A 15,122-nucleotide genomic window follows, 5' to 3' on the forward strand; every position below is an offset into this window, starting at 1 on the left:
TCGTGCGGGCACCGTTGTTTGTTTGGCCTTTTGATGAGCCAATCATTTAGATATCACTGCGAGGCATCTGGTGAATACTCTTGGAACTGTAGTTACTCCAAACTATAGCACCTTGAACTGTTAGTGCTGTCCATTGATTTGGAAATGTAAATGACAACAATGAGCTGGATGTACGGGAATATAGAAATAGGCGTCTATGACGTTGAATGCTTTCATGAAATCTCTCTGCTGTAGTAATAGTACCACTTCTTTCAGGGAGACGATGTGAAAGAGTTCTGAGGCGTTGTAACTCTTGAGTAGTCTGAGGTCTAGAATGGGCCTTAAAGTCCTGTCTTTGTGAATGAGGAAGTACAGTGAGTACAGCCCAAGTCCATGGTGTTTTTTGGGACTATTTCTATAGCCTCTGTTTGAAGGAGAGATTGGACCTCATCTTGTAGGAGTGTAAGATGTTCTAGTGACATTTTGTGTCCTCTATGTATCGTGGGGAGGGGGATGAGTGCTTGTGAATTCTAGAAAAAAAAAAAAAAACATCCTTGAGGACAGATAGAACCCACTGATCTGTGGTGATTTTTGTCCTTTGTTGGTGAGACTTTTGTGGGCGTCCCCATATTGGTGTTCAGTGTTGAGGGGTTAGGCTTAGGAGGCGGTTTTGAAGGTGTTGTTGCTTTTGAAGTGGAACAACGACCCCTTCCACTATTATTCTTATAGTGTGATCTATAGTATGTACCTCTTGAGTAATGTGCCTGATAGGAACCCTGCTGTTTTGGGAAATTACCTGTTGTATGCTGGGTCTGATGGACATAGTTTATATTTTTTACCCCCTCTAGGGGTTATAACCCTGGACCCTAAACAGCTGCTTAAAGGTTTCCTCTGTGGTTTTCAGCATGCCTTTTAACATAGGAAGGGATTGTGCGGCCTTGTGTGACCTGGTTAGTGCCTCTACTAAAATGGTCTCCTCATGCTACCTTGTGACAGCGTGGTGCCCTACTGATAACATCGTGGAGAGATGTGGCATCATCAGGTGGAGAGGACTTTGATGGATATAGGTCTGGATTGGTATCATCTACCGGATCTGCGTCATGAAGATCCCATGGGTCCTGTGTATTGTCTGGCTCCCCTTTGGGGTCTGGAAAATATGGTGCATCATATGATACCTCCTCCCCAGTATCAATGTCACCTGTTGATGACTGTGCAGGTGATGTGTGTGGCTGCTCTGAGGACAGATGTCCTGGGGATTATGGATGCACTGATGAGGCCAGTGGTTGTATTGGCAGTGTAGGTGGAAGAGTAGAAGAAGGAGGGAAAGGTATAGGGGTAGTGCCTCTGTCCCTTTCTCTTCTTTATGGGGGCCCAAGGGGCTCTGGTCTCATAACCACTTCAAAAGTTTTCTTCCATTTAGGAAGTGAGCAAGATGTAGTTGGAGGCCATTTTGCACCTACTCTCCCAGTGTCTGTGTGAATAAACATGGTTTTTTTCTCCCTTGTCCAGTATATCCTGAAGTTTTTAAAAAATTGATTGAAGAGGCCCTGGTTAGGCTGGACCCTGTTTTTGTGTGTTTTGACGTTGAAGGTATTTATAAACATCGACACGATCTTCGACCCTTATGTCAGCTCTGATGACTAGTTTCAGCACTGATGGCATCTCTGGGTGTTTCGCTGCCGAAAATTGCTTTGAATATGATGGCGGCTGCAACTTGCGTTGTTTCGAAGGTGTTGAGCTCTGTCTTTTCCGCACCGAGGAGACTTTTAAGGCTTTTAACTTCTTGACTTTTGTCAAGTTTTTTGCATGCAGAGTGGCGTGGGTGTGCTCCTCTGCTTGTGTTCAGAGAACACCATGGCCCGAGGACAATTGGGTTCTGGAAGCCACATTAGCAGTGTGTGTCGGGGTACGAGAGACTTTCGCCGACATACTCACAAGCCCTTGCGTGGATGGATTAGATTCAGACTCAAAGCTGTCACCACTGCTAGCCAGTAGTATGGGGATGTTTATTGGCACCGTTTGTGCCTTGTTGTTTTCAATTTCTTGTTCTAGCTCCGTCGATTGTTCCCCAAAAATGTTGGCCATATCTTCTCTACGCCTCTGCATGGCGGAGTGGGCCCAACAGTGTTCTCTTCGTTGCTGAAGCATCTTCTCGGAGCAGGATGGCCTCACAAGACCCTTTGTCGTGTTCTAGGGACAGATTTCACACCCTCTGCTGGTCCTGCCTGGAGTGCTTTGAGTGACACTTGGAGAAGATGCACTTTAGCTTCTGCCCTATCTCTCATCGTCGTCAAATGTATGAAGTGTGTCATCGTTGGGCTCGTTGTCTAGAACAGAATAATGTGTCAAAGGCCGGGCCCAGACGGGCAGATGGAAAATTGAGGTAGCACCAGTCAGTGTATGTGACTGTCTTTGTTGTCAATGGTTCAAAAGAATGGGGCAGGAATCTAGCTTCAGTCAATGAGCTCCAAGATCTACACCAGAACCCGAGGGTGGAAAAAACAATCTAACAAAAGGAGCTGAGGAGATTGTGCAATACACACTAGAGGAGGAGGATTCACTACACCTTGTCATTCGAAGATTTCTTTGAAGAAAAACAACTTGCAAATGTCCGAGCAGACCTTTGGGCACATTATTGTTATGTGTTGTTACAGTACATTCCCGGAGCATTACTCTGCAGTTTATCTCGCAAGTTACAATGTAACAAGCCAAGAACATCCTTAGGAAAACATAATTTTAGTATAGTGGGACCCCCCAATCAACTAGTGCTGGGAAGGACCAATGGGTTCAAGTGACAAAAACTTCTTCAGATCCATGACTAAAGGGGAAGGACTTTTAGGTGTGCGAGGAAAACGAGGTGAAGGAAGTATGAATTCTGGTATCTGAAATCAAAAAAATTGAAGATATTAGTCCGAGGATCAACTCCTAATGGAAGGTGCAACAAGAACTGTTATGACACAGGAACATATTTCCCTTTTGCAGCCTCACATCCCAAACTGGTTAAACTTTGTTCTTCCTAGCCTATCCTGCATCAGTAGTAGAAGTTGAGATATGTAGAGATGCTAGCGAGATAGGGCAGAATACTTGCACAAGCAACAATGGCATGTTGTCACACTTTCCATTTCAATTTAATATCAATCTTCCATGATCGACAGTCTTGAAGAGAGTCCCTGGAAACAATACCTGAATCCCTTACAACATCACAGGCTGAGAGAGAGAACAGCACAAGGAAGGAACATGATGGCAGGAGATGAGCTTTTCCTTTGTCTAGGCAACCCAAAAGTCTGCTGGGCTCCAACGATGGAGGTAAACTCTTCCTACAAGGTCCATCTTTACACAAGAAGGGAGAGTTCACATGTGAGCATACACAGTCTGTATCAATCGCAAAGGGGTTTGTAAAAAAAGAGAAAACAGTGGGGAGGTTTTCACTTTTAGGAATCTAACTGCATCCTTCCCAGTTGTGCTTTAGTACCACTTCCACTCCCAAAGGAATTGTCAGGTAGCCCTTAGGTAGGAGAATGTCCCTTTAAAACTCCTGGAGGGTAGATTTGCCATTCCAGAGGTCTGTGCCATGCCCCCTGCTCGCCCGCCAGCTCCGGCTTGAAGCTCTCTGGTCATGGAGGAGGAGCACGATCGATGTACGAGGATGAGCCTCATTTGGTTTTCTTTTGACCCTCTGGGGTTCTCTGGTCCGAAGGGGAGACGTCTGGTTCCGGCACTGAAGGGCTGCCATACCAGAGCTGCAGGAGGATGATGGCGTGGCATACGTGCAGGGCGGCGGAGCTGGAGCCCGTGGACGGGAAGGTGTTCCAGCAGAGCTCGATCAGGCCTAGGATCAGCACCCTGTGGAAAGAGCACAGATAGGGTCAGCACCCTCAGAGAGGCTAGAAACAGGGTTAGGTCCCTCCAGGCTTAGCATAAATGGTCAAACTCCTCAGAAGGGTTAGGAGACAGTGTCAGCACACACAGAAAGACAAAAGGCAGAGGTGTCGCTCTCCTGGAAAGCCGAAGATACGGTATCACCATGCACAGAAAACCATAGGGTCAGTGGCCTAATAAGTCTTGGATAAATGTTCAGCTTCCTCAAAAAGGCTATGATACAGAGACAGCAGCAAAGGACACACATCAGCACCAACCCAGAGACCCTAGGATGCAGCATCATTAACCTTAGAAGTTTTAAATACAGGTTCAGCCCCCCTCATGAAGCCTCAGAATGATGGTCAGTCCCCTCATGAAACCTCAGAATCATGGTCAGTCCCCTCATGAAGCACAGCTTACATGCTCAGCATCCTCAGAGAGGACAGACCACAGCACAAGTAGGATAAGGGATCAGTAGCCTCAGGAAATCTCAGTCATAGGCTCAACCACCGCAGGAAACCCTCAGGCATAGGATCAGCACCCCAGTAGGCCTAGGATACATGTTTAACTCCCTCACAAAGGAGGGAGCAGATGGACAGCATTGTAATAATTCTAGGACACAGGTTCAGTACCCCTAGGTAGCCACAGACAGTCAGCCTCCTCATGAAGAGGAAAACATAGGGTCATGTGCCTCATAACGCCCAGAATGCACATTCAGCTATGGGCTAACGCATGGGGTCCATATAGCCTAAGGCACATCAGCCGCCAAGGACACAAGCCTGCAACTTCAGAGCCCCGAGCACGCAGCATTAGTACCCTACAAGTTCTAGGATATAGGACCAATTCCTACAGGAAGCCTAGGACTTAAGTTTATAACATTCAGGAAGCTTAGGACACAAGATAAGAACAACAGCCTGTAAGGCAGCCACTGTGGCAGAACCTTTAGGATGGCTAGGCGGTTTTGTCAGAACACTACGCATGCATGTGAGGCAGTATCAGCACTCGTAAGCAGGCTGCAATACAAGGCCAGCACTCCAACAGTGCAACGACACAGGATCCCCAACTTCAGGAAAGCTAAGATAGTGCGTTCACCCTGGGAATGGTATGCCAGGGTGCCAGCACCCGCACAGAGCCCAATACATACTTTGAGTACCTTTAGGATGTCTATAGCAGCATCTGTGCCTTTAGCAATGGTAGGGAACTGTGCCATCACCATTAGAAAGGCCATCACTAGAGGGTGTAACCCGGTGCACACTCAGGAGATTGCACAACAGTATCCATAGCTTCAGAAAGGCTGGGACACAGGGATGTGCCAAAGGGTAGGTAGGGATGCAGAACCACAACATAAGAAAGGCTTGGTCTTAGTGTACCCACCCTCACACTACACTCATTCTAAAGACGTATCCAACTGCATTCAATTATAAAAGGAGATATTTACGAAAAACATTTTCTGAAGGTCTTGTTGGAGGAAGAGAGAGCCCAGCATCATGTTTTCTCCTGGCACAGTTCCACTACACCCTCCCAAGAGTGTCCGTCTCCTGGAGACTGTGGCTTCTATCCTTACAGCCCATTCCATTCCACAGGGTTCTGCAAAGCCGGTCCTGGAGAGCCGGGTCCATGTCAGATTTTTACATTATCCACATTTAAGAAAATGTAGATTTCTGGAACATCTTTTTTCGAAATGTGGATATGCTAAAAACCTGGCACGGACCCGGCTCTTCAGGGCCGACTTTGCAGAACCCTGCACTAGGGGAGCAATTATTCTCCACCTACAATGACCGCTGCCCACCAGGACAAAATCTTCCCAAAAAGAAGAGAAGTTAAGTTCCTTCCAAAGAGCCCTTCCACCCTCTTCTGCTTCCCCGCTTCCCTCAGAGGTCACGTACTTGAGGAGGTGTGCCAGCTCCTTCACCGGGGAGCACCAGAGAAGGTAGGGAAGAGTATGGAAGTACCAGACGTAGAACTGGTAGTGCAAGGAGCGACTGAAGCAAACTCCAATGAAGTTCGAGGTGAAGAGAACAAATATGATTCCTGTAAGAGAGTCAAGGAAGAACACGGCTCGACCACGAGTAATGATCATTAAACGTAAAACAGGAAAAATCTTACTGTGCAAACCAATCACCCGACTGCCAAATCTGCAGAGGAACAAAACAAGGTCCCTCCCTTTACTGCTCCGTATCGCGACATGTCCGTCAAGTACCAACCCTTCTACTGAGGTCTTCTCCACAGGTGACGAATATTAAATACGACTCTCTCTGAAGGTATCTCACAGATGGTAGAAAATCCCGTCAAGGGATAGTCTATCTCTCGCGAGCCATCACTCTGATCACAGTAGATGACATGCCCAACAAATGAAGGTGTGTGAGGACATGCAATACGACAATATAAAGGAGGACTCCAGTTAGTGCATCTAGCCCTCGTCTCGGGTAGCGTCTGCTTGGTGCAGTTTGGATCATCCTTTTCTTACCACATTCCTCTTCCTTTTCAGTGGCCCTTCTGTGGCTGTGCTCTATGAAAGCCCTCACAAGTAATTTAATAGAACTGATCTTTTTTTCCACCACTGTTTAGAGCAGTTCTTCTCCTTCCCCAGTGTTGTTTCCAAGGCTGTCATTGATGACGCCCTGCCTGGGTAACGTCACTGGATTGACCTCTCTACCACAGCATGTTCCTTCATCTGTCCCTCACCCCTCAGCAGGGTTTTCTTATCTCTCCCAATGATTTCAGCCCTGTATCACCTTGTAGAATGAGCCAACGCCTATTACACTGCTATAAAAGGATACTGTTAGCCGTCAAGGGCTGTGGTTGAGTCTTTCTCGATACTGGGTCCTTCAGGATGGAGAGGATGCCCTCGCCAGACCTGAAAAGAAAAAAAAAAACAAAGGTCAGCTGTAGGAATTAGATCCAGCATAGAAAGCGTCTGTCTCTTTCCTTATGGCACTCGTTCACAAGGAACCCGATCTCTAGTATGGGAGGGTAAGCAGCCTTTTCACCTTGAATAATTTCACGCTTGTTTCACGGCAGCACATCATACACTACATACACTACATACAGTCACTACACTATTTGGTGGTTATAAATTATTTTTATATTATGTTTTGCTCAACAATATCTTTTGTATTGTTTCCCTCAGAGGTTCACCTATTTAGGCTATAAGTATTATAGTGTTTTATGTAAGTAGTATCTTTTCCTCAAACCTGACTAGGGTATATTTTGTAGCTTAGGAGTAGTTTCTTTTTGGTCCTGATGAAGCGCCACATGATCTGTAGGGACACCTAGGGCACGAAACGTGTTGACCGCAAAGATTAGCTAACTGGGACATTGCCCTTATTAACTTGTTTATGTTTGGTGAGTGGTGGAACTTGCGGCCATATGTACGCACACTTTTTCCCCATAGACACAGAATGGGTAAAAACCTTTGCTACATCTGGCCCTTAATTCCTTATTTTTAATATTGACCATGGGCCTCCACACTAATTAAAACTCATTGATCGGAGACTCGAGCCAATTTTAACCCTTCTTGTTCCTCCCGCTCTTTTTTGAGGCAAGGTTTAAATCTATTCCCACCTCTTTCACGGCACACACTTCTGATTAAGAACTCCGGCAGAGTGCCCCTGGCAGGCCCGTCAGACATTGCAGCACCAGTGTGACGAGGAGCTGGCCCTATGATGAAGCATGACATCCATTGGATGTGTGAGGGCCCTTGCTTCTAAATTTAGAAGTGTCTTGTTTGAACCTGTGCCTATTTGTTTTCATTTTTCGGTTCGGTACCATGAACCTTCTAAATTCTTCTGGATTTTTTCTTAAACACTGCCAGTTACACCTCTGTATGCCATCTTTAAATTAGCCCATTGAAGGCTGCAACACAGCACACACAACACCTGATGTTGACCAAAGAACAGGTTCAGGAAGACCTGTTCCTCAAGGTGAATGGATGTGGTGGCAGTTTATTACATCCTTGTTCTCTAGATTTATTGTCAATGTCTGCCAACACTTACCCCTCCCACCCCTAAAAACAAAACTACCCCAACCCCCCACCCGCCCCAACACTAGCACGACCCCCCACCCTGCCCCTAAAACTTAAAATTACCCCGACTCTCCCAACCCGCCCCTAAAAACTAAAATACCCCCACCCAACCCCTAAAACTACCCGCCAACCCTACCCCAGCCCCACTTACCTGACCGCTTCCTCTCCAATCTGGAGTCTGTTTTCTTCTGCCTTAACCACGCATGTTCGTCGTTCTGGACACGCGTGGTTAAGGCAGAGGAAAACAGGGTCGTTGTTCCGCTTTCGTGGAAAATGACCCTCGTTGTTCCCGCGTCGTTCTTCAGGCTGCTTCCCTACAAGGATTACTGTATCTTGCCATTTTTCCACCTTATCCCAGCCCCCCAATTTACTTCATCTGAACTGACCAATATCTTTCCAGCCAGACATTTCCAGAGGATGTGAAAGTAGGCCTGTTTAAGTTTAAAACTATTCATTTATTTTATTACTTTAGTATACATCAGACTATGCTCGAATCAAAACTCCGCCAACAGCCATTGTTCCCAAATCAAACACAAACCAGATATGCTGGGATCCCCACAAGTGCCCAGGTGAACACACCTGTTCCATCTGTAGAGCGCAAACAGCAGCAACACAGCCAGGTGCATGGTGAGCAGTACCAGGTGGAAGCGGCGGTCCAGGAAGAGGTCCTCTGGAAGGAAGCGCCAGTTTACAGTCCACTCAAAGAGGAACTGTCGACCCAGGTCGAAAGACCTAACCAGGTAACCCGAAGGATTCTCCAGGAGGAAGGGCAGACCAAGCACCACCTGTGGAGGCATAGAGCACAAATCAACCAGGGCTATGCAAGGGGGCAACTTTTCTGCAAAGCAAAGAATCAGAAGATGAATCAGTCCCAGAACTCACCAGTGAGACTTCACGTGCCACAGATTAATCAAAATACCAGGGAGAGCGGAAGTGACATTATACACCCTTTGACTCTCAATGACACCACATGGTTGTTCCTCTTCCCTGCTCTTCGCCCCTTAACAGCCACAGGCTGGGGGAGGGTGAAGTGCAGATATTACCAAAAGTAAACAAGACTCAAAGCTCTAGTTAGGCTACCACCATGATACTTAATAAGAAAGGTACCAAGGGCAGTGCCTTGTGGTATCAAGGAACAAGCCAACGGTTACACCTCCAACATGCTACGCTGCGCTATCCCCTGCTTTGCCAGCATAGACTCTTACCGAAATACCTGGGTATTCTTCTGAACTACAGCATCCCCTGTTAATTCACTACCTAGAACCACAACAGCTGACCAAAGCACCTCGGTCCAGGCATGCAGCACCCTTACCACTCCAGATCCTGGACCATCGCATAGCTCCATCAATGTATCTCAGCCCTGACAGGCAATATCTACGCTACTCCAGTACTGGGAAGGACATGTACAGTTTCTTAACCAATATACTGCTCTGTCAGGGCATATCTTTTCTGACGTGCAGCAACCTTGTAATCTTTCACTGAACCAGAAGTCTGAGTTGCAACATCCACTGCTAATACCTTACTGGGATGGGAAGACATATGGCTAGGAAGATGTACAGCAGCCCTATAGGCATTTCTGCAGTGACATACCTAGGTTCCTAACAATGCACTGCAAATTCACTACTGGGATGCACAGGAATTGGATTGACATCCTGAACTGCAGCAGTGCATGTCACGCAAGTAATTAGACACAGCTCTGTAAATGCACCTCAGTCATGGCCTGTGCTCCTATTCTGTTACAACTACTACCAAACAGCGTGCTCCACTTCAGACCTACAGGGCCAGCTCTATTTCCAATACAAGCTACTGACAAGTCTCACTTACCTGTAGGACTGCACAGATAGAGAGTTTTGGGATGGTCCGCACGAGCCCAAAGCGAGTGAGTAAAAGGAAGAGGAGGCCTGGGGCGAAGAGCAGAATGTTCATTTTCACTGACACGGCCAGACTGCACGAGAACACAAAACAGAAGTTTACAATTCAACACTAGGATCGAACCACTCTGCAAATAAAGTTGACAGAACATAATGAAGCAAGACATCATTGACTGGGGGCCATAGGATCCTGCAGAATGAATAGAGAGGTGCGTCTAAGGGCCTGAGAGGGAGAGTTAAGATCCTGCTCTCCAGTGAAGGGTCATTGATATGAGATCTCAGGAATGTTTGCTTGAATGTAAAGATATTCATACTGGTGGCGGGAGAGGGGTTGTAGGTGGGCCAGGTTGTCATGTGCGCAGCCTCAGATTAGAGTAGGTACTCATGTGTGAAGGGGTCAGCACTTAGCTTATGGAGGTTATGTTCTCATTTTAGGTAGTCTCTTCTTGAGGTATCCTATATTTGTGTGTCGAAGGAGCAGGGTCTGAAAAGTGCTCAGAATTGTGTCTTCGGATGGGAAGTATATGGAATGGGAGCTCTCATGATGGAGACATTCAGAGGAGAGAGGGTCTTCTGTTAATGGATGACACATTACAGTCAGAGTCGTGATGTGATAGAGTTCAGGTGTTCTACATCAGAGACTACAGTGTGTTCCATAATGAACTGTTCCCTGCATTAGAGATAGGTCAATGGGAGAGCTTATGTCTACCTTCAGAAGCAGACCCGCATGCGTAAGACTGGGACCCTATTTTCTAATCAGACTGTCCATAATTGAGGCATCTATGTGGACTTTTTAAAAAAGACTTTTCAACATCTACTAGTTCCTATCAGGTTACCTTCGACTTTTGAATGTTTAAAAAAAGAATTTGGAAGGGCAGAATGATAAACTGGACCCTTTCATATTCTACTTGTCCGCTTTGTACATACAGAGTGGATGATGTAACTGAAAAATTATCCACGTGTCTCTACCAAGTAAAGGGGACCGTTGTCCTAGGAGATTATTTATGACTCACTGGTTTATAGTTGAAATTTTATCCTTTATGCTGAGTTTTGTAATCATTTCTGCATCGTTATAGTCACGGATGTGGATTGGGGCGCATTATTGACTACCTATTTTGGATTTGACATCTGATGTTTTAAATATTTTTCAGAATTTGTATATATTTGTAAACACTATAAATATAGGTATACTGTGTCCTATTCTACAGTTTTAAAATACAAAACACTGCATAGTAATTGTTCATTCAACGTTGCCAGGTAGTTAGTTTACATAATACGACTGGATTATCAAGCTCATACACTGTTATGATGCTTTGAAATTAGTGGGCAAGGCCCAAGCAACCTTAGAGGTGCCGCACCTCTTGACACATAACCCAGGACCCCATTCCTCCCTGCTCTTTGCAGTTCCACATGGTGTTGGTGTCTGGCAAACGGCACCAGGCTCCAAAAGGTGTATGTGGAGCTGGATTTCCTCTGGAGAATTGAGCCCTCTGATCCCAACCTCTCACAGAGGACCTCTTCATCCCAGCAGAGGCACACTCGTCACCATCATCAGCTCTGGGAGGGGAAGGGAGATGGGTGTGCTACTGGTCAGACATCGGTTGAGCAGCCACTGTGCAGATCTTGTGCAGTCTCCCCTGAAACCCGAATGGCATCTGACAGGTTTCCTTGGTGCTGGGCCAATTGAGAATTCAGATCCCACTGCAGAGCTAGCGTATGCACCTGGCTATGTGGACGAGCATGATGCATGCAGACAGCAAGCCAAGAAACCAAAGAGCAGCTCTCACCAAGATGTTGGATCGCACAGGATTTGAGCCCAAATGTCTTAGACTTGTTACAAAGGATGAAAGGCCCAGAACTCCACCATTTTCAGAAGAGTTCCTGTAAAAGGAAGCCTCTGCAAAGGAGTCAGGTGTAACCTCAGCTAATTGATTGAGAAACCCAAAGATGTCATCATTTCACTGTTAACTGGAAGTGATCTAAAACTGACTTTGGCAAGCCCACCTTGAACAGCCAGTGTTCAATTTAGGGAAAAACTGATATCCCCATCTTTTCCATCATTTTCATGGACACCAGAGGTATGCTGTTAAATTTAGAACCAAGCTCTAGGAGAAAAGCAATACACTCTCATGAAGCACTTAACTGGAAGTAATAACAATCACCATTATTACAAAACCAAAAACACAGTCCTCTCACATCAACAATGAAAGGAACAATGCACTAGGGGCGGGGCAAACAAAAATACGGAGAAAAACCATCAAATAAGGAGTAGAATTCATAGAAAAGCGAAACAGCCATATAGTCATGAGCAAGGAGACGTCCCCAAATCTCACTGCATACACTGCGCTGTAGAAAATAGGTCTTCGACAACAGACATACAGCCGTCTGTTGGTGTGAATGAAAAATACCTCTGGGTTAGTAAAAAGGGAAGTTTGGAACATTTTAAATGTAAGCCAGTTTTTCTCTGATCTTGCACAGAATGATAATTTGCATTGAGCTTTAGGGCTACATGTAGATAAAAAAAGAAGTTTTTTTAAATAGAAAACACCAAACAGTGGTGTCAATGATCAGGAATTTCAAAACATGTGCACCAGGTTTACACACTGACAAAAACTTAAATTTGGGACTTCCTTTCTTCAAGATCCCACACATAAATCGTGTGTGTCTATGACATCTCTTTTCATAAGTCAATCAACAACATCGGTTTACTGGTTTCGTCGTCTTCCGCATTCTTTTCTATGAATGGCGTTTTTCAGGTAATACCATTACAAATAATCAACACTAAATATCAAAATCGATCATCAGTGAAGACAAAGTAAATTCTGGTAATAGAGGAGGGAAGGATGGGAGACTGTCCATCATTTTCTCAGGTTATTCCCTTGGCACTCAAAAGCTCACCTGAAGAAGAAGCATCCCAGCGACCAACGATCCTCCAGGAAGAGATTGATGGCGAAGAAAAGAATGACCATGGCCACCGGGTCATTGAAGAGACGAAGGATGAAGATGGAGTGGATGCGGTAGGAAGCACAGCACATGAAGAAGAAGACATACGGGGGCACCTGTTGGAAAAGAGAGTCCATCAGAGGATGTTTGAAGCAGCAACAGGGGCTGAAGAGGAGAAAAAAAGGCAGAATGCGAGACACAGCAAAAATAACAAGAGTCAACAGGAGGTAACGAGAGTCAATTACACTGAAATGGCCAATAGGAGATATTTAATGGTCAAAGAGGAAACTAATGTGAACAGCTAGGACGGGATCACGAAGAGTCGCAAAAGAAGCAACAAGATGTACTAAGAGGCCGAAAAGAAGAACAGTTGAGGAAAAGTGGCAAAAGGGAAAAGAAGTGGACAAGGGGAAACAGAAGGTAACAGTGTGGAAACTAAAGTCAACAAAAAAAAGTATAATCAATTTTCATGCAGACAAAACGGGAGTGAAGAGGAGGCAATAAAAGGAAGCAAGTGGTAATAGCAATCACGGAGAGCCAACCTTAAGACCATCTTATGAGCGATTACAGTGTCCAGGTTGAAGTAAAGGTGCTGTGAAACTACCATGTATTTTTTTTTAAGTTGCGCAATAACTGAACTAGTAGAAAGCATCTGCAACATCAACACCAACAAATACAAAATCTTTGAGCAGCTGTTTCTGAAATGTGGAGGGGGACATTCGCCTCAAAGGCCTATATGTTATGCACTGTGGAATCCAGTAGTTCTCCTTGCCAAAGACTGCCATCAGAGACTGAATTATGTCAGTGTAAATAAACGACAATATTTCCCAATAGAATGTAAAGCCAAACTCTTGAAGGAGCAGAAACATATTTATTTGCTTGTTCCAGTTCCTGAGATGGAACACGTACAGACCCATCTTCTGGGAATGAATAAACAAGAATGCCCTTGTTTCAAAGAAGAGTTGCTCACATCTGGTAAACACATCAGACAGATGCCAAAGATATTACCTCAAATTGGTAATGGTTATCTCTAACCACAAATTCCAGAATTGTTCTGTTGTCCCCCTCCGGCTGATTCCTGAACATTGATTTGCTGCAGGCTCATTGTACACACAAAGAACATGGAATTTGAGCCAGGAGGTTCTCCTCAAACTTATTCTAGTTTGGAAGTAACTCTGTGGCAAAATCTGCAAGTTGACTGAGGCGAGAATGTGAAGCTAGAAGACAAGATACTATCCCCAAGGAATTAACCAGTCTCTTGGAATCTTACTAGCTTTATCACAGGGTTTAGAGGTTAAACAAACAGGGTTACTAGATCTGGGCCCTCAGTGGACACCGTCTCAGAGTCTGAAAGATTTGGGACAGACAAGAGCTTACACAGGACCCTGCCCTTATGAGGACCAGTATCAAACAAAGGCTAAGACGTAAAAGGGTTAAGGAAACTGGCATTCACAGAGAACCCCTTCTGAAGCCTAAAACTGTGAAGACTTAATGGTCTCAAAAATAAAGATGGTCGGCTCTTGTGTGTTGGAAAGTTGACTCCAACGCCTGCCTCAATCTCTTCCCACCATGACCCCCAACCCTTCTCCTCTTCCCATCACTCCTAGTCTCTTCACTGTCCACACCCTACGAAGAACACTTCACTTTCCAAGAAACCAGGCAGGCATTCCCTCAGGCCACCATGCCTTCTATTCTCCTCTCACCTTCTTGGTCTCGCAATAGATTCTGAAGACAAGCAACAAGGTCACGAGGTAGAGCACGGCAAACATATACTGCGCCAAGCGGACATTGCTGCCGTGGTCTGTGAGGTAGTAGAAGGCTGTGAAGATGTACACGAATCCGGCTGGATACCTGCAAGGACAAGACAAGGCAGTGATCAGCAGGCAAACCCTCAGATTAAAATGGGGAAGACAAAAAACAAAAGGTACAGGGGCCATAAGGGTTCCAAGAACACAGCAGTGAAGAAGTAAGGAGAGTTTACTCAATGTAGAGCCTAAAAAAGCACAAATAGAAAGAAGAAGAATAAAAAAGGGAGATTAAAGAGAGTCATAGCTGTACAGGGAAAAGAGTGAGATCAGAAGTGACCTCAGGGTGATAATTTGACAGTGGGGTGCATGGGATGCAAAGGGTCAGGTGGATGTAGGGGTACACGCATGACAAAGCAGTACAGTGGGCGCAGTGGATCAGTGTAAATATGGCAAGTTATGGTAGCTCCGCAGGGAACAAACAGGAGAGTGGGGCAACCAGGACACCGGGTGAGGGAGGTTAGTTCGCAAGACATATAGTGATCGAGGGGCGTGAATTAGTGCGGAAGAAGGCCAAACATGTCAAAAGTTGTTTGTGCTGCAGTTAAGATGGGATGCGGCCTAGCAGTTTAGGCGGATTGTGGTTTTGGGGACACAGCCAAGGCTGATTTCTGTAATGGCATCCACAAATTTAGTTCGGTC

General features: G+C 45.6%; 1 protein-coding gene across 2 annotated transcripts in view; it reads right to left on the bottom strand.

Annotated features, from left to right (window-relative positions):
* Positions 1 to 3,083: 3,083 nt before the first annotated feature.
* Positions 3,084 to 15,122, bottom strand: part of ALG3 (ALG3 alpha-1,3- mannosyltransferase) — a 30,598-nt gene continuing 18,559 nt past the window's right edge. Inside the window, exons 3-9 of one of the 2 annotated variants that reach the window (XM_069212958.1) lie at positions 14,379 to 14,526; positions 12,631 to 12,791; positions 9,686 to 9,806; positions 8,441 to 8,646; positions 6,618 to 6,694; positions 5,724 to 5,868; positions 3,084 to 3,822 (exon numbers count right to left, since the gene is read on the bottom strand). In XM_069212958.1, the coding sequence (XP_069069059.1) occupies positions 3,633 to 3,822; positions 5,724 to 5,868; positions 6,618 to 6,694; positions 8,441 to 8,646; positions 9,686 to 9,806; positions 12,631 to 12,791; positions 14,379 to 14,526 (1,048 nt within the window). In that variant the 3' untranslated portion in view covers positions 3,084 to 3,632. The remainder of the gene's footprint in view (positions 3,823 to 5,723; positions 5,869 to 6,617; positions 6,695 to 8,440; positions 8,647 to 9,685; positions 9,807 to 12,630; positions 12,792 to 14,378; positions 14,527 to 15,122) is intronic. The other variant, XM_069212959.1, reaches the window with a different exon arrangement.

The sequence above is a fragment of the Pleurodeles waltl genome, chromosome 11 (assembly GCF_031143425.1).
Source record: "Pleurodeles waltl isolate 20211129_DDA chromosome 11, aPleWal1.hap1.20221129, whole genome shotgun sequence".
Taxonomy (NCBI): Eukaryota; Metazoa; Chordata; class Amphibia; order Caudata; family Salamandridae; genus Pleurodeles; species Pleurodeles waltl.